We start from the raw sequence: 24,052 nt of genomic DNA on the forward strand, positions 1-24,052 counted from the left end.
TGCTGGGTTAACGGTTGGACTCGATGATCTTGAAGGTCTTTTCCAACCTAAACGATTCTCTGATTCTATGATAAATGCCACAGAAGAATGAAGATATGAGAGATGACCAGCAAAGAGAAAGAGAGCATGGGCTTGAAAAATATATTACTGCCCAAGGTGAAAAGAGGAGCAATCAGTGGTTATAGAAACTGAAGCTCCTAGCCGCCTTCCCAGATAATGGCAAAAAAAGACTTGGTACAGCCAGAGCAATTGCACTAAAATCAGTATCAGAATAATCTTGCTGGTAAGTTTGGGGTTGAACATTGATATGAAGCTTGATTTTTATTTTTACCTTCTTTGTTAGCACATCAAAGCACAAGGAAACTACTTACCATTACGTTGGGACCCTGAAAACCAAGGAAGGGACATTTAAGTCAGCAACAACCTACAGCAAAAAGACAGGAGGAAGAGTTACTGAAAATATTCAGGGAGAAGATGATTGCTTCTAGCGGGCATTTCCAAAGATCACCTAAAATCTACGGTAACACACCTTGTCATTCCTTGCAACGCTTGGGACCACGTTGTGACCACAGCTACGTTTTTGATCCCTTGGAGAGAGTTTGTTGTTGAAACCACAGGCCCTGGGGAGGCGATACAGCACACGGCCAGATTTGCTGGACTCGCTCTAGCTCCCTGCAGCGCCAGCCTGGGTGGACCTGCATCGGAACAGCAGGTCCCCGGGCAGCTCTGGGTAGGGTCGGGTGGGTGCAGAGAGGTTTACTGGCTTGGACTTTCTGCTGTCAGAGGCATCACAGTGGTGTGGGAACAGCCATGCAAGGGGAACCAGCGGGCATGCTGAAAAGACCACCAATCTCCAGTCTAAAGCCCATGGTGGTGTATATTTTCCTGAAGTTTTATACCATTTCGATGCACAAATAGAAAGACGCAGGACAGGAGAAGACAAGACATTATTTCAAAATCTCAGTGTGAAAATCCACATGTGCCCTCCGGGCGTAAACCAGGCACTTCAAGCAGGCATAGATGCTCTTTAGGAGCAGGCTGCCTAGCTCGCTACTGCTGCCAGGGTTCCTGCCTCCCCCGCTGCACAGTCCAGTGGCAGGCTGGAGATGGGACCAGACTGCCAGCGTGACCTGCTACAGCCCTCCCTGCTCAGGCTAAAGCTCTGCTGTTTGCCATGGCACAGTGGGGCTCACTGCCAGGGCCCACATCGACCCACACATGAACAGTTGTCTCCTTTTTGAGTTAAAAAAAAGAAAAACAAAAAAACCAAAAAAAAACCAAAAGCAAACTGCGGAAGCCCCCCCGTAGGAGTGCACTGCCCTGACAAGCAATGACTTTACAGTATGGAGCAGGACCAGGTGGATCAGCAGGGGAACTGTTCTCATAACCACAGGCTATTTACTCTCAGCTTTTCTCTCAGCTCACCTTGTTCAGCACAGCTGTTGTCAGGTTTCCAACCATCCCTACAAGGCCAGAACGATTACATCCTTACGGAAACTGCCATGAACATCCAGCAGCTCAACACAGGTGCCAAGGCACCTTTATCCACGATAGCAAAATAGCAAATACATTTTCTCAGCTTTAGAAAAGTGCTACTCGCTCCGGCTCTGGAACAAACACAATCTGCCATCTACTTTACAGTATTGTTTCCTTTAGCTACAGCCACTGCTGCTGGTCCGGGTGGCAGGGGACACCATGTCAGGAGGGCAAGTCCCAGCTGTCACTGAGAACCATTAGAAATTGTCACTTCCCTCTTCATCAGCAGAAGTTGCTCCCTCTCAACTTGACTGGCAAAGCAGGACATGTCATTCATGAGTCTACCAGCCCTGCCAAACTGAGCTAGACTGGCTTTAAGGAGGAGGCTCTTCTTTGCTTTAAGCCCTGGTCATAACCAGAACTGGATTTAGGAGAGAATATGCATGCAGGAATATATCTCCCCCTGTCCCACCCCATGCAAAAGATAAAAAGCATTGCCAATAGCTAAAAGAGATACACATATATAAAATGTAGCAACGCAAGGTGCTCCCCTGTGTATAGGAACAGTGCGGACACCTGGTAGGAGTAAGGAAAGGAAAGGCAATAGGCTGGGAAAGGTGGCTACAAGGCTGGGAGAGGAACAAGAACACCTGAGATACAACTGCAAACAAAGCCTTTTAAGCAAACAGGCAGCATCAAGAGCCAAATTCTACCTGCAAGGATCACAGCCATCTCACGGAGATGACAGAACCTCTCCCACGAACTTTTAAGGCTTCGGGCTCCTATGGCCACTTGCTTTCCTTGTTCCCAGGTCAGCAAGATGCATGATCTCACGCTACTTTGGATGCAAAGCACCAACTGCTCTCCCTTGATTTTCCAAATAAATCTGTCACGCTGCAGAATAGTAAGGCCAATTGTCACACGGTTTCGTAGCTATAGAAATCTCCCAGCCTATGTACTGGTCATATATTTGACACTCATTAACTGCCATGAAAACCAGTTTAAACTCTCATCCTAATCTTGCACCAAATCATATCAAACTGCTCACACAATCCTAGACCTCAGCTGAGCTGCAAAGGCAGCATCTCCTCCAGCAGAACAATGAGCTCTCGCACACGCTTCCCTAAATCTGGAAAAATTAGACCACGAGCCCTCCCCGTCGCTTACAGAGCAGTTATCAACCCAGAACTGCTACATCCACTAAGAGCTAGCGCAAAGTCATTATGTTCAACAAAGCCCAGACCAGTAGCAGGCCTGCTTCTCATGAGCAGGTATCCGAAGGTCTCTCAGAGGCTTGAAACTCTCCTCAAGCCAGCTTCAGTGCATCTCGGTCCTGATCCTGCCATTTCTGATTCCAAAACTACCTCAGTTCCAGTGGAGTAAAGAGATACAGAGCCACTTATCGACTGCATTATTATTTGAGATGAACTTGCACAGCTGCAAGTAGGAATAAGCAGAGCTGAGTCCCAGAGCCAGCAGGCTGCTTTCCCTGGATTTGTGAGCTTGATCCCAGAGTCCTCCAACCCTAACTGGAGCCTGCTGACCTCCAAGGACCTCACCTGGTTTTGACCACAAGCCAAGAGGTAAACCCAGCATTTTTTCATCAGGCTGGCTACCAGGTGCTCCTGCACACAAATAGGTTGCTTGAACTCCTGATCAGTAAGAGGTGGGCGGTAAAGTGATCAAAGGAAAATAATTCCTTCAGTGTTTGATCATGTCCGCTCTTTTCTTTTACCCCACCTAATGGAGTTTTCTTCATAAAGAGCCTTCTAGATGAACAGTAACAGCACAGACTAAAAAGACCACACCTGCAGTAAGCAGTCAGTGCCAAGCTTTCTCAAGTGAACGAGCAAAGAGAAACTTTGCATCTTTATTCAGCGTGACAGTAAGTGGCCTCACCGCTCCTCAATAGCTACATTATTTTGTTCTGAAGCTTTGATAATCTTTGCATCCTTGGCACAGCTCTCCAATAACCAGACAAGTTCTGGAATTGGTCCTGTCTCATAGGTACATTTCTGAACGGAAAGCTAAATTGGAACTAGCAAAAATAGCCACCTTCCTGCTCACATGAAATCACACTACCTGTAACCCAGTTTGCAAGCAGCACTGACATATGGAGGCTCAACTCTGCCTGATCCTCTCTTGCCTATATCTGGCAGCAGCAGTACACTTGGGGGGGGAAGTGCAGTGTAGAAGACAAAACAGTTGAAAAGCTCAGTCTTAAAATCCCATTAACTTGTACCTTTCTTCCTTGTGAGTGTTGAAGAGCATGAGAAAAACAGAATCCTTTTTGTTGCAGATGCAGAACTCCCTTTTTGAGGCATAGAGGAGAAGGTGCTACCTAGAGCTGGTCCAGTCAGGGTACCCCATCACTCCTGAGTAACGTACACGAATGCTGCTTTCACCCTCGGGGAGAGGCAAATCCGGTTACACAGGAGCAGCTCTATCAGCCTCTAATTGCAATACAAAAACAGAAGCAGCCTTTCCTCAGCATACTGCAGACATTCACTGATGCACCACATCCAGAGTGGAAAGAGCAGACACTTAAATAATGAAAACAAGAAGTGCTGAATGAAACTAGGAATCAGGTTCAAAGCACAGAAGTGGTCCTACTTGCAGGTGGCAGCTCAGCGAGGAACATCTTGGCACACTGTGCCATAGTGCTATAAACACTGAAAGTTCACACAGGGTCAAGAGGAAGACGGACACATTCCTGGAAGAGAAAATCACCGATGGTTTTATGCCCATCCCGACCGTTAGGGACAGGAGACCAAGCGAGGGGCATCTTTGATCACACCACAGATATCGGCATATGTAGGAAGAGGCTGTAAGTACCAGCCATTCTAGTCCCTTACAAGTACTGTCTGTTTCTAGCAACAGTTAAAGTGGTTTGATCCAATACAAACTGTGTGTCATTGCAGTATTTGATCCTCTAAATTGATTCTCATTGTCTATTTTATGTATAATTCTGTATTTTGGCATAGCTTGTGCTTGACCCAATTGAATTTGCAAAACCAGCTATATTTTTCATTACTTTATGTAACAGATTTTTCCATTCACACACTTTTCCAGACACAGCTACTGAATACATATATCGACTGTGCTGTTTGTAAATGCAAGTCTATTTTTGTCTTTATAAGTAGAATGCATTCTAATTTCAAGACCAAAAAAGTGTTATGCAGAACCCAAACCTCTCAAACAAGCCTTTATTGTCCTCTGTTGAGAAGCATATCTAGTATGTCCAAGTTCTAGTCTAACTACAAACAAATGTTATCCAACAGCAAGTCAAACACCATACCTCTTTTATGACTATTGTTGGAAGGTTTAAATGCAGACCACTGCAACGCATTAATCCCTGACGCAGAGCTATAGCACAGCTTTAACAGCAGCACTGCTGTCCCCAGCACACACCCACTGATGCAATCTCTGAACACAGCAAGAGTTTGCATGGCATCTTCAGCATGATTTTATTCCTACAATCTCGTGCGATAAACACCTTTTCCCATTAATCTTTCAACACTGACAGTTTTAAATATAGGTGAAGTGTTCTAGAGCTACAATTTAAAATGCTAAATTTCAAGAAGAACACAAACTTGCATCTGCATGCTTTCAAAATGTCTCAGTGCGAGAAGTACATTAGATAAAAATCAATGCATTCTTTCTTTGTAGACAGACCTCGCCAATCATGACCAACTCAGAAGTTCCAGTTAAACTGTAACTTCACCCCAGCCTCTGCTTACATTACAAAACCACCAAAAAGTGCAAGAGTTACCACCGCTCAGGCATGAAGAGCAGGCCTGTAGTATATTTGACTTGAGCATTACCATCCCCACAGCAAACAATAAAAATCCCAGCCCCCCAGTCTCCACGCAGGTACACATGCAAAAATTTTATGACAAATCACTTAGATTAGATGCTTTTTTCTAATGGAGCACTGATCTAGTATCACTAAAACTTCACTGAATTAATTAATGTAATTGCATCATATAAAAAAGAATCATGGTATAGGACAAAGATTTTGTGTATGCGCTGTTGCTTTTCAAGGCTGTGGTAGTTTTATGCCATCTGAGTTGTTATACTTTCTAGCACACTTTTCTGGTAAAATATTATGCATTTTGTTTGTACAGTCAATAATTCTTTCACTACTGAAAAAGCATTTTATTGAAAACTTCTAAAAGGACACAATGATTACAACTAAAGCGGGAATCTGGCACAGAACGTGCTCAGAATCTTTTACAAAATAATTACAATCCAAGAAAAAAAAGCCTACATAAATCAGTACAAGTATCACAAAGTATGAAAGCTACAAGACAAGAAAACAATAGTTCTTGCAATGTAAAACACACTTCAAGAGCTGTATCCTGTTCTCACACCTTTCATGATGTAACTTTCGTTCGGGAAATGATTTCATTCACAAAGCTGTTGTTCTTTGCCAACACATCGTTTCTCAGCTGTTTCAGCTTGATTTTGATGTCTTCTTCTGACATATCTGTCAGGGGCAGCGCTTTCACTTGACAAAGAAAATCCTGAATTATCTTTTCACCTTCCTGAAATGGAGGGAGGAAAACAAAACAGAAAGGATGTTTAGATCACAAGCAGAATCTTTCCAAATTCTGCCAAAAATACAAAGTATTATTCAGCACAAGAAACTTTTTGCAGGCAAAAACCACCGTTATTTTTGCGCTTGCTATCGTATTCTTAACACCAGAACAATCCAGTTATACTGGTACCAGGAGTTCTTTCCCCTTTTGATCCATGAGGAAAAAGCATCATTTGATCAGCAGAAATACAATATTTAACATTGAGAGCTCCTATATGTGTTCCACATTTAATTCTAGTGTGCAAGCACATTAGCTAAGGATTGATAGCAATAATAGCATCAGAGTGGCCATATTACCCGAACTAGTTACTTTTTGGAGGAACTGTAAATCAAACCCAATGTTTCAATATGCAAAAGGAAAGAACAAATTGTAACCAAGCAACTGGAGAGTGGCCGTCACCAAGGAGAACAGATGATAATTAAGCTTTACGCATATGCTTTTACACAAACAGGCAAAGTGGAACTTCTAAACAATCTGAATTGAATAGCAAGAACAAACATTTCAATGAACAATATTCAGGATCCCTGTATTAGAAACAATTTGCCCAGAATACAAAATTTTGTGTAGTCCACTGCATTTTGCATTTTAGAACTCTACTACAAAGTTTTCTTAGTTTTGTTTTATCATTTAGGACTAATGCAGTGTGCTTTCAGTGCAGAAGTCTCCAAAGGACTTGGAAATGTAATAGCACAATTCACAATTTTCCCTCTAAACATGATGTTAACAAAGGCAGACAAATTGCCTGGGCAAGACAACTAAAGCTATGCCATTCTATTGCCTCGAGATTTTATGAAATATTGTGTATTACCGAAATATCCAAGAATAAAACATGATGCTGTATTTGTCAGAAGTATTGGCCATGTCAATTTAATTTACACCAGCTTAAGACCACGCAGCCGGATCCAACTAATCTGAAAAATACTTCACCATGATACCTGGCAAGCTGGCAAAGGAAGGGTAATAGTGAAGCAACTGAGGTAGTTGGAGGGGGAACCTCCTGGCACTAAAAGGTAGGACAAACTAGACGTTGTTCATCCACAACATCAGATCCACTTACTGAGCCAGGAACAAATGCAGTAGACCTCTGAAACTGAAAATAAAGTAACAGGTAACAGCCTCTGTCTAGAGCAAAGGCTTTTTAAATGTAGAAAGTGCTTTGGATATGGACTAACACTTGAAGGCTTCCATATCCTGGAGTATTACCAAGATTGCCACTGATGTATAGGAGGAGATAAATGAGTTTCAAGGCTGTGAAGTTTCAAGCCAACCGCTGGGACACAGAATTAAGATCTGTAAGCAGATTTATATGCATGTAGCAAGGAGGACCCGACTATTGGCAAAAAACAATGCAAGTCATAAGGCAGCATGTGGATTTCCTAAGAGGCTGCAACAGATGTCACTGTAAGGACTTAATGCAGCAACATAATGCAGACAACACAGACTATTCTGAAAAAGCTTCCTGCAAGCTATTGTTTTCCTTTATACTACCTGCTAATGAAGCTTATTTTAACAGAAAGTGAAGGGAGAAGAGAAAAACCAGTTCACTCAAATGGCTTTATACAACTGTATTATGCAATGCAGACATGATCAGATCTATGCTGAGATGTGGGTTTCCTCAACTTGTGCTTGAAGGCTGTGCAAAGCCAAGAGCATTTTACTTATCAAGTTGAGTAGAGAGAACCAAGCTAAAATTCTCACGTGTGCAACGGGAAGAACCTTATGACATCTGTAAATCAGACATTCCAGGTCCAAATTGCTGTGTCCTTCAATACGATCAGCTTGCGAGACGTGTTAGTACTGATGGGACATGGAAGGGCACAAAGGAGAAAGCTGTGTACTCAGCTTTTCTCTGATGTGAACAGATCTGAACATGTTCATGTTGAGCTTCAAGAAATCAGCACTAATGAGCCCACAAATAAGGGGGAGCAAAACCAGGTGCAACCCACCTGCACAGCCAAGAATAATCTAAACAACAATTAAAACAAAAGCTGTAACTTAAGTCCCAAGAAACACTGCATACGAGCTAAGTAGCCAACCAAAGTGATGAACACAAAATTCTGGCTTGGTTCACATCATAAAGAAAACCCCACAGGACAGCTAGAGACATGCTCCCTTGTATGACTCCAGTTGTATGCCAATCATACTAACTGCTGATCATTATTCTTTAAGAAAAAAAATAGTTTCATTCTCATGACTATGTTTTTAGATAAAATTCTTGCCTATGTTAACTTGAAATGAATCTAAACCAAAACCCATTACCCTTGAACTTCATAGCTAAAACACTTTGTTATAGAAAAATGAGATTATAGTTAATTGTCCTTGAGCATTGGGGGAATCTGAATCCTTAAACTATTTTGCTTGGGCTACTCCAGCTAAACAAATTAAAAAAACCCCAAACATTCCTGATAGCAAACCTCTCTTTCTCTGTAGAATTTCTTGGCTGGTGGTTCTCCTTCAGATTCCTTGGACTTGCCAATGTTTTGAAACTCCTCCAGCTCCAATGCTTTCTCTCTTGCACTTTCTATCACATGTTTTGGGAAAGCTGCCAACTCTGCTACGTGTATTCCAAAACTCTGGTCACAAACACCTGGATACAGAGAAAAAAAAAAACCAAACAGTAAAGAATTCTCAAAAGATAATATGGCTCTACAGAGATTATATGAACAAACTTGTTATAGTTTTCTGTTTTGAAGAATTAAGTGCATGACATCATTTGGTTCTCCCAACGTTTTCTGATTTACCTTTTGGACTATACACGATAACACAGACTAAAGAATATGCTCTTATTTAATTAAGCTCTCTTAGAGCAGTAATTGCAGAGCTCCAAAAGTGCTTCAGGAAGAAAGTGAAAACTCTTCAGGCAGAAAGAATTTCCCTCTAGTACTTGAATGAAAATGAATAATGGTTTTTATTAAAGTACCTCAGCACAGTTCGTAGAATATAGTAATTCGCATAATTTATTTTTTAATATCTCTCTCACATTTTTCTATATTTATATGAATACATACATATATGTATATAAACATGTAAAATGATGTATTCTCAATCCTCCTCCTCCTTTGCATCAGTACCATGTAATTCCTCAGTCTCCAGGAGTCGTCTTTAATTATAGCAAAACCTTTCACTTTTAACTTTACACTTACTTCATTTAATACACTGTTTATAACATTTGGTTGAGAAAGAAAAGTTCTCATAATTGCTCAAAATATGTAAATTATACACAGTTACATAAAATAATTTTCACTTCAATATCAAAAGCCCTCTGATACAATCTGTCAACTCCATTCATGTACATTACCATAATTCTGACTGGCCACCCACAAATATTACTACATCCTTTTAATTCTGGTCTCCAGCAAGGAGTTATGAATAAATGAATTACACCTGTAAAATGATATTTAACTAATCATCTATTAAATACTGGGTAAGTGAAGAATAGGTAAAGGAAAACTTAGCATTTAGATTTTTTCTGTTTTATTAACCTTGTAATCTCTCAGGTTTCTTAAAGGAAATTAACGTTTTTAAGCAGAAATTGGTCGTCTTGATTTTATATTAAAAACACACATCTCCCCAGACACAAAGCTAACTCAGGTCTATTCTCAGAGAATCCTGAGCAGAGGCCTGGAGAACAGTACTTTCTGTGTCTCCTCTTCCAGCAATTCTGTCACACTCCTGAAGCATGAAGACAGGGATGAAAATACTGTCTAGAAGTTCCCTGTCATGCATTTCAGATTTAGTTATACATTTCAAGTGACATGAAACCTGTTATTTGTTTCAAAACACAGCTGTATCTGAGCTGCCTATATTCATATCCTTGCCTGAACAACGTAACTCTTCCAAAAGGGAAAGAGCACAACACCAAATGCAAAACCTTACGTGAAAGATATCCAATTTGAGACCAGGTATTTTTAAGATGAAGATTTCATAATGTTGCATCTCATCTGACAGAGGTTTAAGTAGATAGATACAAACTGTTGTGCCTCTATGCTCAATAGCACTTCCAAGAAAATGGATTGAATGAAAAGACACTGCATGTACAAAGAAAAGATGTGTATGACTAAAGATGGCAAAACTGACTGAGGAAAAATATGAAACCAGGCTTCTGGAGTTTTCACCAGGACCAGAATGTGTGAGTTAATACAGGGTAAAAAAAGGGGAGGGGGATATATATAATATTCCCCCAACTATCTGGGGAATATTAGGGGGTTTTATCATAAGAACTGCTATTCCAAAGGGTTTAGAAGGTAGGTTTAGATTTAGTGTATATTACTTCCCTCCCCAATCTCAGTACTCAAAATAATGCATCTAAATAAAGATTGCTTGTTTGAAGATACTGTACCTCGCCAGCTCTCGCTGCATTGAAAACACTCATAGTTTCAATGTACGCTTGCAGCAATTTATGACTATACTTGTCTTCAGTTCTCATGCCACACTAAGTCATATTTTAAGCATTGATTTGAGCAAGGCATTCAGAGGGCTCCAAACCTTCACTTGGTGGAAAGAGCTCAACACATGCTGGAGAAGATGGGAAACAGCAAACTACGGAAGAACCATAGACGCTGCCTCTCCACTGGAACAGGTTGGGTACCAGGGCCACAGCACTTTGGGCTAACCCTCATAAGCAAAGCCTGGGCATTGCCTAGGAAAAGTGCATGAACAGAGAGGAAAACAGAGGACATTTCTAAGGAATAAAGACCTCAAAAGACAAAGACACGGAGTTAAAAGAAACAAGACACTGGCAGCCGGAGATATTCTAACCAGCTTTAAGTAGACTCTCAGTAAAGCCAGAGGAGGGCAGTAGTTCTGGTCATGCTTTGATTCCCCTTGTTCAGAGCAGTCTCCTGGCTTTACAGAAAAGTACCCCAAACCTAATGGCAAGACTATAGCCTTAGGGGAATACAAAATTAGAAGTGGTTATACAAGTAATCAAAAAGGCAAGAAATGAAGTAATTTCATGGATTTAAAACCAGAAGAAATGAGGAAGAAATAGTAAATTAATAACATCATAGGAGTAAAACTAGAATGGTACCACTTGAGTGAGGCTCAGATCGGGATATAATAAAAACACATTTACCAATTATCTAAAGACATTAATAGTACGCTGATAGCCTGTGAAGATTATAAAAATTATCTTTAAAAGCATAAGAGTAAAATTTAATAATAGGACAGCATATTAGATTAATTTCAGAACAATATATGCCAGAAGGAATGAACTGAAAAGTCCTAAACTGGCTGAAGAAATCAGGAAATACTGGAGAGAGTTCTAGGATAACACATACTGAATATGCCCTGATCATGAAAAGCAGGGTTATTAGGATGAACTAGGCAAGTGAAAGCAAGTATTTGGTATTGTGTCAGCACAACAAAACAGCTTTTAAAATGAGGAATGAAGTTCAGCAATTGTACCTGTAAGATTAAATCCTAAACTAAAAATATAGGGGAGACCTTATCGCTCTCTACAACTACCTGAAAGGAGGCTGTAGCCCAGTGGGGGTCAGTCTCTTCTCCCAAGTAACAAGCAATAGGACGAGATGAAACGGCCTCAAGCTGCACCAGGGCAGGTTTAGGTTGGATATTAGGAAAAACTTCTTCATCAAAAGGGTAGTCAGGCACTGGCAGAGGCTGCCCAGGGAAGGGGTTGAGTCCCCATCCCTGGAGGTATTTAAAAGATGGGTAGATGTGGTGCTGGAGGACATGGTTTAGTGGTGGACTTGGCAGTGTTGGGTTAATGGTTGGACTCGATGATCTTAAGGGTCTTTTCCAACCTTAACGATTCTATGATTCTATGATCAGCCTCCAGGTCTTGAGATATGAGATAAGGACGAGCTCCTTAACCTTAACAAGCATGGATGATACTTAGTAATTGTTTTAGTAAAGAAAATAGCCTAACTCCTCAAATAGTTATTCGTTATTCTATCCGAGTGTCATCTAACTCATTCCTTCATTGCAAAACTTAGAAAAGGAAAATTAAGAGGTATTTTTAAGTGAAAACAGCGTAACAGTACTCTGCCCACATTCTAAATCAAAATCTCAGTCCAGAGGTTGGCAACCTGCCTGAAATGCTCTTATGGGAACAACAAAATCACTGCAGAGTTTACAACTAAATTAGAATGCCATAAATGACCACACCTTGCAAGCCACAGTTACACAGCCCTGCTTTATTTAGCATAAATACAAGCTCCTGCTGAAGGGAACAAGAACAAATGATTGGGGATATAGAGAAGCAGGAGGAACCACTTATTGCGGTTAACAGATTAAATTTATGACCAATTAAAAATTGGCTAATTTAATACCAAAAGGAATAACTGGATCCACTAAAGGATTTTAATTAAATACATGTGACTTATCTTACACTAACAAAACAGGCTACTTGTTTTACTGTGATGCCATTTGCTAAAAACTAAACATATGATTTTTCCTATATCAAATGACTGCATAAATTGGGCAACATCTTTCTTCAATGACTAAGCCTTATTACAATGAAATAGATATTAAAAACTGTCAGTACATAAAAGTTGCGCTAATTTGTTTTTAAAAGAACAGTTTAAGGAACATAAGTCTTTTCTATCAGCAGATTAAAATGCCTGATTTAGGAAAATAGAAAATAGCCTTTTGGAACCCTTCTCTCCGCTCTTTAAAAAACAAAAAGGGACTGATCTCAAAAGCATCTACTTGAGTGGCAGAAATAACCTAGAAGTCTTGACAAATAACCATCAACAACATCACCAACTATGTTCACATATGGACAGAGCTCCTGCCATACACACTCTCTATGGTCAGAGAAGAACATGTCTATTATAAACCGTAAGCCTGGAACACGACATGAAATGTCTTCTATGTTTTTTCCATTAAGATTTCTTCCTCTCTCAGGGTGAAATAAAGTTTATCCTGTTCACCATTTACACAGTCTTACCTTCCTTGACACGATAAAGCATCGTCAATGTGTCATCAGTGGTCAGAGCAGTAACATGTAGGTTATTTACTGTTGGCACTTGGTCAGCAAGAGCTGTCAGTTCATGAAAATGTGTAGCAAACATACAGAAAGCACGGATTTTGCAAGCAATGTATTCTGAAATAGCCCATGCCAAGCCAAAGCCATCATAGGTAGAAGTTCCTCTTCCCAGCTCATCAATGATTATCAGGGAGTTTTCAGATGCTGTCCTAAAAACACAAGAGCATTTTGTAACGTATGAGAACAGCATGAACTCTGGATATTGCAGTAGTACAAGTTATGCTGTAGAGGCATAGCATAAAAAAGGCAAAAGACCTTTCCTATTTGCATAACAACATACGAATAAAGTGCACATATAGCATCACACAGATCATTCCAAATTAGTTTCTTTGTCCCATTTAGACTTTGGCCTCCTGGTAGCAGCTCTATATGACCACTGAAATAAACAGAAGGCTATTTCAAGAACTTATGAACGTGCTAAAAAGGACTTGAGATCCTCCACTGAGATCCTACATAAAAGGAAATCTTAAATACATCTATCTTAGAGCAACCTCCTTTCCCATCAACCCCAGCCAACAAAATCAAATAAGCACAGGACTCACCTAAGGATTGAAGCCGTTTCTAACATTTCAGCCATGAAAGTAGACACGCCTTTCAGCTGACTGTCTCCAGCTCCCACCCGAGCCAGGATACAATCCACAACAGTTATTTCTGCAGAGTTGCATGGTACAAAACACCCAATTTGGGCCATAAGAACAATCACCCCTGTCTGTCGGATGTAGGTTGATTTCCCCCCCATGTTAGGGCCTAAAGAAGACATTTTGCAAATGAATTAAAAAAACATCATCTTTTACAATTCAGCAGTTCTTTTAAAGGAGAACAGGCTCGAAATTAAAACAAAGAACATTTAAACTTATTACATTCTTGCCAGAAAAGAGTAGCAGACTTGTCTAACAGGTGCAACAAGTAGCTCCACTACTAATAAGGCTTGCTTGTACGTCTTACTGAATGCTGCTTTTTCAAAACAAAGGTTTTGAAAGAGAAAGGTTTTGAAACAAAGGTTTGAACAAAGGTTTGAACAAAGGTTTTGAAAGAGAAAGGTTTTGAAAAGAGAGCATTAGGGCCCTAAAGTTTTGGGACTTCTCAGAAGTATAAGCAGTCATCTAAAACACATGTCCAGACCTAAAACTAAGAAGCTTTAATTTGAAAGTCATCAGTATTGCTGCTTAAGAATGAAAATAATTTGTTTTCACCTCAAACAACAATTACAATTTGTCTGTAAAAATGAAATAGCTTAGTTACAGACTGGGTACAAGCTAACGGGTGATTTAAATCACAATCTAAAGGGATTCTGAATCAGCAAAACCAGATATTAATAAGTTAATTTTAACTGAAATACAAATGAAATAAAAAGTATTTTCCAGAAAACTGATGATTAAATCCAATTTTACGCTTTTGCTAACCAGAAAAACAAGCGTGTTACCATGCATTTATTCAGATTTTTAGTTTTTCTTTTTGATTATGTTAAAGTGTTCATTAATCATTCTCTAATTTCAGATCTTTGCTACTCAGAATGTATGTCAAGGACATCTGGATGGAAATTAAAATTCAATTAAATGTATAAACACTAAAAATGTTTTCCTGTGTAGTAAAATTATCTTAATGACACCAGAGAATACAGGGGGGAAAAAGGGTACAGTCATTGAAACATGCTTGGCATTTAAAATCGGCTTTAATACTAAACAAAGAAAACATTAACAAAGACGCTGCTTAAAACCTTGCCTACAGAAGGTGCCTGTGTGGCTATAGTACAATTGGTGCCTAGTGGAATTTTCCAAATCACTTAAGCACGTTCAGGTTCTCCAGCTCCTGAGGTTGCCTGGCTTGTGGAGTTACATTCACTAAGGCAAAGAATATACATATTAAGGAAGGACTAGTTTCTTACTTCCTACTGTGCTAGTAGTCTCTCTCTTCTTCCCAAATGACTATTTCTAAATTAGTGGTCACCTTCTCCAAACAGTGCACTGTAACTACAATCATAACAACCAATTCCATGACTGTTAGTTTGGAAGATGAGAAATATGTCTGTATGTGCATAAACATGTAGAATATCCATTATCAAAGGAAACATTTCACAAGAACATTGTGGACACTTTCTTTTTTTAATATAATAAACAACAATAGCTTACAAATACCCTCCCTTCTTTTCCAGAGCTAAATCTTATCCCCCATACAGAAGATTAATAACTTGCTAGCTGTTCACCCTTTGTTGATTAGAGAAATTGTTTTGACAGAGTTTTATTGGGTTGTTTGTTTGTTTGCTTGTTGTTGGGTTGTTTTTTTAAAAACATCATTATTGGAAATACTCCAGACATTTAAAACGTAAGTAACAAACGAAAAAGAGAACAGAAACATTTACCAGTAATAATGTGGAACATCTGCTTGCCCTTCTCAAATGTAATGTCATTGGGGATGAAGGCCACCTCATCTTGCACTTCGATGCAAGGATGCCTGGCACCTTTCAGCACAATCCTTCCTTGTCCCTTTTCCAGAATGACAGGACGGACATAGGGCACTGGTGCTCCGTTTGACACGTGAGCAAAACTGACAATTGCATCTAATTGAGCTATCACATCATTCATCGTCTGTATTGGTTCTGCATAACCTGTTTTTGATTAGAGAGATACACAAATTCAACACAGTTAGAAATTTTTTTGTTCTTGCTGAGAAGGTATCTTAAAGACTATACTGAGCCCATAAAATTACTTCATCTGCATTAAAAGTTGATTTTGTTCAAGATAGCAGTCACCTTCTGTGAGAGTCTAAGATGTAATCCTAAAGTTTCCTTGCTTTGACTACAAGGGGACTTCTTCAGACTAAGAAAAGGAAGAGGTGAGGCCATGTTGATCGTTTTGCTTTAACACTAGACAACAAGAAACAGCTTATGTTAGTACGAGAAGGCAAATGCTCACAATGGCAAGATGGCTGGAAATCCAATAAGTTTCCTTCCTCAACAATAGCATTTTGATGCTCATGCAAGCAAAGACAATAGAGACACAGCACTGACAATTCAGACACAGCAACCATTTATGTTTATGTGAATGATGGTATGGAGAGGTCTGTAAGATACGATGCCTGTGATACCACACAACTAGACTAGATGTCCCAGCATCCCCAGTACCCGTTTTTAAGTTTTGGTGTTTGGTTTTTTTCAGTGAAAGGGATGAGGGACAGGAGTCTCCAGAGGTCAATCATCTAACACCTGCAATGAGATGCATGTGTCAGAAGAGGTGAGCAGTGACCTGCAGAAAGAGTCCTACCTGTACAAAGTACATTTACTGTTCTAACATCATCTCTTGAATTGGCTAGGTATAGATCATTAAGAGGACTTTAAGTCACTTTCATTCAAGAATTACACACATAATCCAGTCTTTTTCATTAAATTGCCTCCACCCGGGGAAGAAAAATGCTTTTTAAATACACATACACATTTGTAAGTCTATGACTGCACACCACAGAAGCTTTAAGCAGCAGCAAGACTATTAAACATACTAGGTATTTATAGATGACATACTGAAGTTAATCACGCTATATAATACCCAGTTAGCTTTCCACATAAATATACAAACCTTAGTATGCCACACACAAAAAAACACTACTTGAAAATTACCAAGATACCAAAAAAAAAAAATCTAACAAGCTACTGATTTTGCACTATACTGACAAATTCCTTATCATGACAACAGGTCAAAGCTCATGAAGATTTCCACTGTAACTTTAATACACACTCAAATATATCAATACATGAGCTTAAAAAGTGCTTTTTTATCTTTACTACATTTACTCTTAGCTTAATATTCATTAGGCTTTTTGTTGGCAATATTTACAAAATCCTCCAGCCCAAATTCCCCGATATCTCTTCTCCTTTTGGTGAAGGATAGATAGTAAAGAATGCCCTGTAAGTAGGCAATCTTGGAGCAAAATATATGGAAATTAATTAGGAAACCAGTAATTTTTTATTGTACCATGTAAGCGATGACTAACTTGATCTTATAATTGCATACCAATTTTCTTTCTTCACCATCCCTCACAGACCTCAGGTCCCACTCCCTCAGTTCTGTGTTGTCCTTTACCTCTTCTGCCTTCTACTTAGTCTACTGTTTGGGTGAAGATGCCCAGAGTCAGGGAGGTAAGCAGAGGATAGATGTGGCCTTTATGGGCATATTTTTGTTCCTTTTATGGGATTAGCATTTGCACACACCTCATCACTGCACATTTGTAGCAATGCCAGGAAAGGGTCTGACCACAGAAGACAATATATTTCAAACTTTCAGCAACTGTCTAAAAGCCAAACCTCATTTTTCACACTAATTCTTTGGGGAATGTTACTCCTCTTCTCTATGGAAGGACCTACAAGTAGCTTCAAGTCCTCCCAGCATTCCAGAATCTAATATACATCAATGTTGACATATTCACCTGAAGCAATGTTAATGATTTCCTTAACAATTGCATCCTGAGCCTCTTCATACTCTTCTCTGTTCTTTATATACTCGTCATTGACAGAGCTCAGTTTGCTGTGAACAAAAACATGATATTTAGAAGCTGTGATGTTCTGTCTTCACTGCTACAATGTCAAAATTCTGGCCTCCTCATCTATGAGTCAATACCGGTTGTCTTCCCTGTTTTAACAGCAAGGTTCAGCACAAGGACCACAAAGCAATACACACCAGGGTATCAGTAAGATTATGGGGACCCAGTGGACAAAAAGCTGAACGCAAGCCAGCAGTGTGCCCCTGAGGCAGAGAAGGCCAAGTCCATACTGGCTGCACGAGCAAGAATGTAGCCAGTATGTCGGAGGGAAGCGATTCTTCCCCTCTATTCAGCACTCGAGAGACCACATCTGCAGTGCTGCCTCCAGTTTTGTCTTCCCAGTGCAAGAGAGATATTGCATCTGGAGCACATGGTCACCACAAAAATTTGGACTGGAGCACATGGCATGCAAGGACAGGCTGAGAGAGATGCCTGCCCAGGCTGAGAGAATCTTAAGTCAGCCCAGAGAGGAGAGGCACCAGACTCTTCTTGGAGGTGCACAGCAAAAGAATGAGATACTAAAAACCCAAGCTTCTGCAAGGAAAATTCTCATTAGATCTGATTAGGAAAGTTTTCACAAAGAGTGGTTCAGCACTAGAATTTGTGCCCCACTAGGTTGTGAAGGATGCTTGGAGGATGGGCACCTGGGCAAGGCCTTGAGCTACCCCATCTAACTTTGAGATAGGATCTAATTTCCAAGGTGGCTCTGCTTTGAGTGAGGGGTTAGACCAGTTAACCTCAAGAGAATGCCTTCAACCTAAGTTATTACCTGATTCTGCATATGCAACTTCCTACTTTGCTTGCTCTGTGTAAAAATAATGAAGTACAGAGAGACATCTGATGACCCAGGTAGCCCTGGCTCCTTCTAAAATGCTCTAGAAGAGCTAAAAATTCAACAAAAAGTATAGACTTTTTGTTTGGCTGACCTGTGACAGAACTGCTGTCCAGACAAGGAGACACTGAAACAGCATCAATGCAATTAGCCTGAAGACTGACATTCTTAAATAGCTTAATCTATAGAGCCACAGAATTGAAGTCCAATACATAGGACCAACAGAAATTACAATGTGATTTGGAAGGAAAAAAAAAAAAAAAAAAAAAAGGCAATCACCAACAAAACTGCTCCATGTCATATTTGGTAATAAACATAAATAGCTCTATTCCTATTGCAGCTTGGGAAAGTGTCTGTATAAACACTCATGGTGAATGCAATTATGGTAGTAGCTGCAGCTAAAACAGAGAAATTAGCCCAAGTCAAAGGTTCAAAAATAGCTAACAGTTGGCAAAGTAAATGGGGAATGCAGCTTTTAACAGAAACTGTATGACTACTCCTCCCTCATGCCAGTCTTGCTCAATATCTCAATCTGTGAGCCAATTAAAAAGGTGAAAATTCAGCCATTCAAGACGTCGGGAAACCAGTTCATCAGCATAATTATAAAGAAAGGAACAATTTTGTTTCTTTCACAACAGGCTTGAAAAACTACCAAGATGACGTCATACCTGTTAGTAAATTTCACACCATTCTTCTGTGTATCAACTATTCCATATTTTGAATTGTTACGGAGAACTTTTTCCTCCTTACAAGTTATTCGAAAGTGATGTCCAAACTGTGAATTTGTCTCCAGTTTTATACTTTTGCCAGCTTCCAAACCTTTCAGATGAAAAGTAAAAAAAAAAAAAGAAAAGAAAACAACTGTATTATCAAAAATCCTGCAGCCTGTGCTATTTCTGCTCACTACTCCCAGTTCATATGATGTATCCTCTCTTAGATACGCTATTCAGTATATACTTGGTTTGGTTCAGTACAGGTATGACAAATACCCAGACCTAACAGAAGTTTACTGATTCATTCTCTGCTCTTACTTTGATATGCTCTCAAACTGCATATTCAAATCAGGTTCACGATTATTGTATTACAACATATTCTCCAAAAACGTGAAAAATGTTCATAGCACACTGCAAGGACATCCTATATTGCTGCTGTAAGCACAACACCTGTAGTCTTGTGATCCTTTTAATAACACATACTTCTGCTGGTGACATTTCTCATTTCACCCTACACAGTCTTGTCTCCTTTTCATCCAGGTATCTTGTTTACACTAAAAAAAAAAATCAAGCCTAAAAAATATATAAAATATAAATAAAAAATAATATATATACTATATAAAAAATAAAGCAAGCCCTTAAAGGTGTAACCTAAAATAACTATGGTGTAGCCAGTTTTCTGCCATATTTGCATTAAAAATTGATTTTTTAACTTGCTCTTTGAATGCCCAATTCATCAGCTGCACATGGAATTTTTTTGCACAGGATAATCAAATCTTTAAATGCCTCATTTGCTTACACATGACATTTTGCAAAGAACTTCAAAAGAAAACTAGCATGTCCTGAATGGACACTCAGGAGAATGCACAGGGCGGGGGAAAGAAAAAGTTTCAATGTATATCCTCAAAGGATGTAAAATAGAACTAGGCTCAGCCAAGAGTTAGATGAGTTACAGTTCTACAAAATGAATTCTGCAGTATCTTGCAACACACATGATAATTTCTGAAATATTCTGGAATGCCATCCTTAAAAAAAAAAAAAAAAAAAAGGCCAAGTTATAAACCAAAAATCACTCAGTTTTCTACAGACTGTACTGTGACAACTAAAGTCACCCCAAACTCATAATAAAATAATACAAACATCCCTTAACTCCTCTATATCAGTTTTCATCAGTTGATCTCAAAACATTTCACAAAGGAGGTAAGAATCAAAGGCAGTTTCATACCCTACCTAGTTCTTTGGCTGCACTCTTTAAAAAGGACTGCATTTTTTCTTCCAGTTCATTCATCTTCTCTCTTAATTCTGTCAAATTAGGATCAAAAGAAGCCTTGACAAGAAATTCATGATTCTCTACCTAAAGAAAAATAACAAGAAAAAATTCATATGAACATAGGCAGTAAAAAAAAAAAAAAAATCACCTTCCTGATCATACATGGTGAAATTAATTTACTTAATAATTTAATAAATTTATTTTTATACATATAATTTTGTAATGCAATGCTGTTCATGATAATTGGTGTCTGATTCAGCTACAAAACAAATACATCTCAAACACTTGCTTTGTCAAATAATATACTTTATACAAGCAAAATATACCAATTTAACAGACTCCTTTACTTTGAAATGGAGTTGTCTGCACATTTATTTGCATACAAGTAACTGAGCATTAGGCAGGAAAAAAAGGGAAGTCAGAGGAAATGAGATTGTTACATACATAACCTGTATGTTAGCCTGGACTTATGCAGGTAATCAAGACAAAGTATGAAAGGATGGGGCGTTTCAAAACAAGAAGTCTTTGGAAATAGAAGCTTCTGAAACAGTAATTCCTGCCCGAAACACACTCAAGAGGTTACGGAAGGAGCCTATAAAACATCACCAAAAATCCTACCCAATTTCAACCCAGTTATTTTGAACTGAAAACCATACACATTTCCTTCCAAGCTAAACGTTTTCAGAAGCACAGATGAAGTAAGTTTTATCTCATCTTTTTCTTCTCTCTTCCCCATGCTTCCACTGCCAAGCATGTGTTTCTGATGACCTTACAAGCCTCAAGTTTAATTTGAAAGCACAACTTGTAACTGCTAAATAAAAAGAAACTTGATTTTTAATATACAAACTTCTACAATCAACAAAATATTAGCACTGTTGTCCAACATGGAAACTAAGCACTGGCTTTCATATTACTAATATATATAATCTAATTAAGTTTAAAAAAAAAAAAACAAAAAACAAAAAACAAAGCAAAACAACGTTTTCATGAAGCTTCCCCTAGCTGGGAATTATCTGCAAAGTTGTAGACAAAGCAGCTGCAAATACTTTGCAAAACACACTGAAACAAGATGGTGGTTTACGTACAATTTCACTTTTACCCACAAGTATATGTTAGCATGAGGAGGAAGGAGAAGAGGAAAGGGAGGTTCACAATTCCTTTACTCCTTCCCAGACAATAGAAGCATCACTCCAAAAAGTACTGAGCGACAGGAACTATAACTGTGAGAACCACCACATACATCTTGTTCTACTAAGCACAAGAAGCACTTCAAATCTGCAGTGCATCAAAACAATTGTAAAAGCATTAGACTGAAGACTCCAAGGTTTTGCAGCAACTTGGAACAAAGACCTGGGAATGCAGTCTGGAGATGAAAGCCACAGGGCTTATACATTTTGAATCTGGAATGGGGGAACAAGTAAATTATCATATGAAGAAACTGTATAGCATCCTGTATACTCAAAAGATTGCTACTTTATTCTGAGAATCAGAGAATCGTTTAGGTTGGAAAAGACTTTCAAGATCATCGAGTCCAACCATTAACCCAGCACTGCCAAGTCCACCACTAAACCATGTCCCTAAGCACCACATCTACCCATCTTTTAAATACCTCCAGGGATGGGGACTGAGCTGCTTCCCTGGGCAGCCTCTGCCAGTGCCTGACAGCCCTTTTGGTGAAGATATTTTTGCTAGTATCCAACCTAAACCTCCCCTGGTTTGGCCTTGAGGCCATTTCCTCTCGTCCTATCACTTGTTCCTTGGCAGAAGAGACGGACCCCCACCTCGCTACAGCCTCCTTTCAGGTAGTTGTAGAGAGCAATAAGGTCTCCCCTCAGCCTCCTCTTCTCCAGGCTAAACAACCCCAGCTCCCTCAGCCGCTCCTCATAAGACTTGTTCTCTAGACCCTTCCCCAGCTTCGTTGCCCTTCTCTGGACACGCTCCAGCACCTCAATGTCCTTCTTGTAGCGAGAGGCCCAAATGATCTTCTCCCAGAAGATAATACGATCTTCCACAGAAGTTGCATCATAGAAAACTGAAGCATTGGCGCTTATTTTCTCTGTGCAATTACCAGCACTGCAAGGCATTACACTCAGCCTGCTGTTTTGGTTCCAGTTGTATTTTGTGCAAACACACTGCAGTGACAAAGTTCTCCAGTTGCTTAACCACAGATGTGGACTCCACAGAATAATGGATTACAAGATTTTAGAGGACCATCTTGAAACTCGAGGCATTAAAAGGGTATGAACAAATTCATTCCCTGTTACACCTCTGTTGATAGGCCTGCTCCTCCCATTCCCTTAATAATTCTGCTAAAAGAACAGCAATGAACACTTATGACAGAGCATACAGCAGAAAAGACCATTCCTGGTTTTCTACAGCAGATCCTGAATCTGAAACAGAAACTGGAACGGCTGGGATGCAAACGCCATGTATGCCAGCCCTTGGCACAACTGACTTCATAAGACAACCAAGGCTGACAGTCAAGTGAAAAGTACTTTTGTTTCACAGCTTCAAAGAATTATTTGAAGCCTGGAATAAACTGCAGAAATCCCATAACCTCAAGAAAAGGAAGGTAACATTACCAAGAACCCATAACGCCCTGGCAGCCCCAGCAGGGCACCCAGTCTGGCTGTTGGTTCCAGCCTTCATCCAGGCTGCCATGTCAGAGGCTGACCAGAACCGAAGCCATGCCCTGTGCTTGCACCCTTGAGGGCCTCCTCACTGCAGGCAAGCTTTCATTTCACTGCGAGCAAAGATCCATATGTGGCTAGAGCTTATAATGTGCAAAAAAGCTATGTTACAGCCTCACCCACCACTCAGTCCAGCGGTCACAGGGATGGAGTTAGTTTTGATGGGCTTGTTGCTAACTCCATGACAGCTCCAACAGACCTGTGATGACAAATGAATCCAGAGGCTGCTAGTGTGCAAGAAATAAATCCTAAACTGCTGTGAAGTTTTGGGACAGGAGCATTAAAGTAAAATTACTTCAGCTTCTGTTTACATTAAGTTTGGGTTAGGGACTGTGGCAGTTCCAGAACCGGTTTGCAGTACACCAGGCACTCCAGCCCCAGGGTAAAGTGCCCGATGGCTTTTCCAGGTGTAGATACCGAGTCTTTAGGGCATCTAGCAGCCTGTATACCATTACCTCAGCCTTAAAATCTGAATTTAAAAATGTGCAAGAACCAGGTTTGAAGACAGCTTCTAATGTAGTGCATTACCCACCCCCAACTATTATAGGGCAGTTCCTTCCTCATTCAGGCCTCGTGAAGTAACCCTCAGCAAGTGACAAACAGAACGGCTCCATCTGACCACACTCTCCAAGTGAAAGCCAAGTGTGATCAAGTGAACAGAAAACATATTTTGAAATTAAATTAAAAGTTCAGCTAAACTTTGGCTTTTCTGTTCCACAGCCCTCAGTGTGGACGTCGCCAACAATCTGGCAGGACAAGCGTTAACAGGAATGTGATATTTGAGTTCTTGGTGCTTTCTGCTAATGAATCTACCATCAGTTATGGTCCAGTAAGGCTACACTTCACCAGAAAAATGGAAGGAAATACCAGTGAACCCAACTCACTCCCCTCTCATCTCCCTAAAAGAAGAATAAAAACCACCATTGTG

General features: G+C 39.8%; 1 protein-coding gene across 3 annotated transcripts in view; it reads right to left on the reverse strand.

Moving 5' to 3' along the window:
- Nucleotides 1-409: 409 nt before the first annotated feature.
- Nucleotides 410-24,052, reverse strand: part of MSH2 (mutS homolog 2) — a 59,014-nt gene continuing 35,371 nt past the window's right edge. Inside the window, exons 9-17 of one of the 3 annotated variants that reach the window (XM_087774000.1) lie at nucleotides 20,395-20,518; nucleotides 19,120-19,270; nucleotides 17,506-17,603; nucleotides 15,449-15,694; nucleotides 13,632-13,836; nucleotides 12,991-13,238; nucleotides 8,492-8,664; nucleotides 5,850-6,023; nucleotides 410-424 (exon numbers count right to left, since the gene is read on the reverse strand). In XM_087774000.1, the coding sequence (XP_087630126.1) occupies nucleotides 5,853-6,023; nucleotides 8,492-8,664; nucleotides 12,991-13,238; nucleotides 13,632-13,836; nucleotides 15,449-15,694; nucleotides 17,506-17,603; nucleotides 19,120-19,270; nucleotides 20,395-20,518 (1,416 nt within the window). In that variant the 3' untranslated portion in view covers nucleotides 410-424; nucleotides 5,850-5,852. Of the gene's footprint in view, nucleotides 425-3,914; nucleotides 3,930-4,668; nucleotides 6,024-8,491; nucleotides 8,665-12,990; nucleotides 13,239-13,631; nucleotides 13,837-15,448; nucleotides 15,695-17,505; nucleotides 17,604-19,119; nucleotides 19,271-20,394; nucleotides 20,519-24,052 lie in introns of those variants that run through there. The other 2 variants (XM_087774001.1, XM_087773999.1) reach the window with 2 other exon arrangements.

Source organism: Nipponia nippon, unplaced genomic scaffold (genome assembly GCF_047370975.1).
Source record: "Nipponia nippon isolate SJK-2023a ecotype South Korea unplaced genomic scaffold, ASM4737097v1 scaffold_4, whole genome shotgun sequence".
Lineage (NCBI taxonomy): Eukaryota > Metazoa > Chordata > Aves > Pelecaniformes > Threskiornithidae > Nipponia > Nipponia nippon.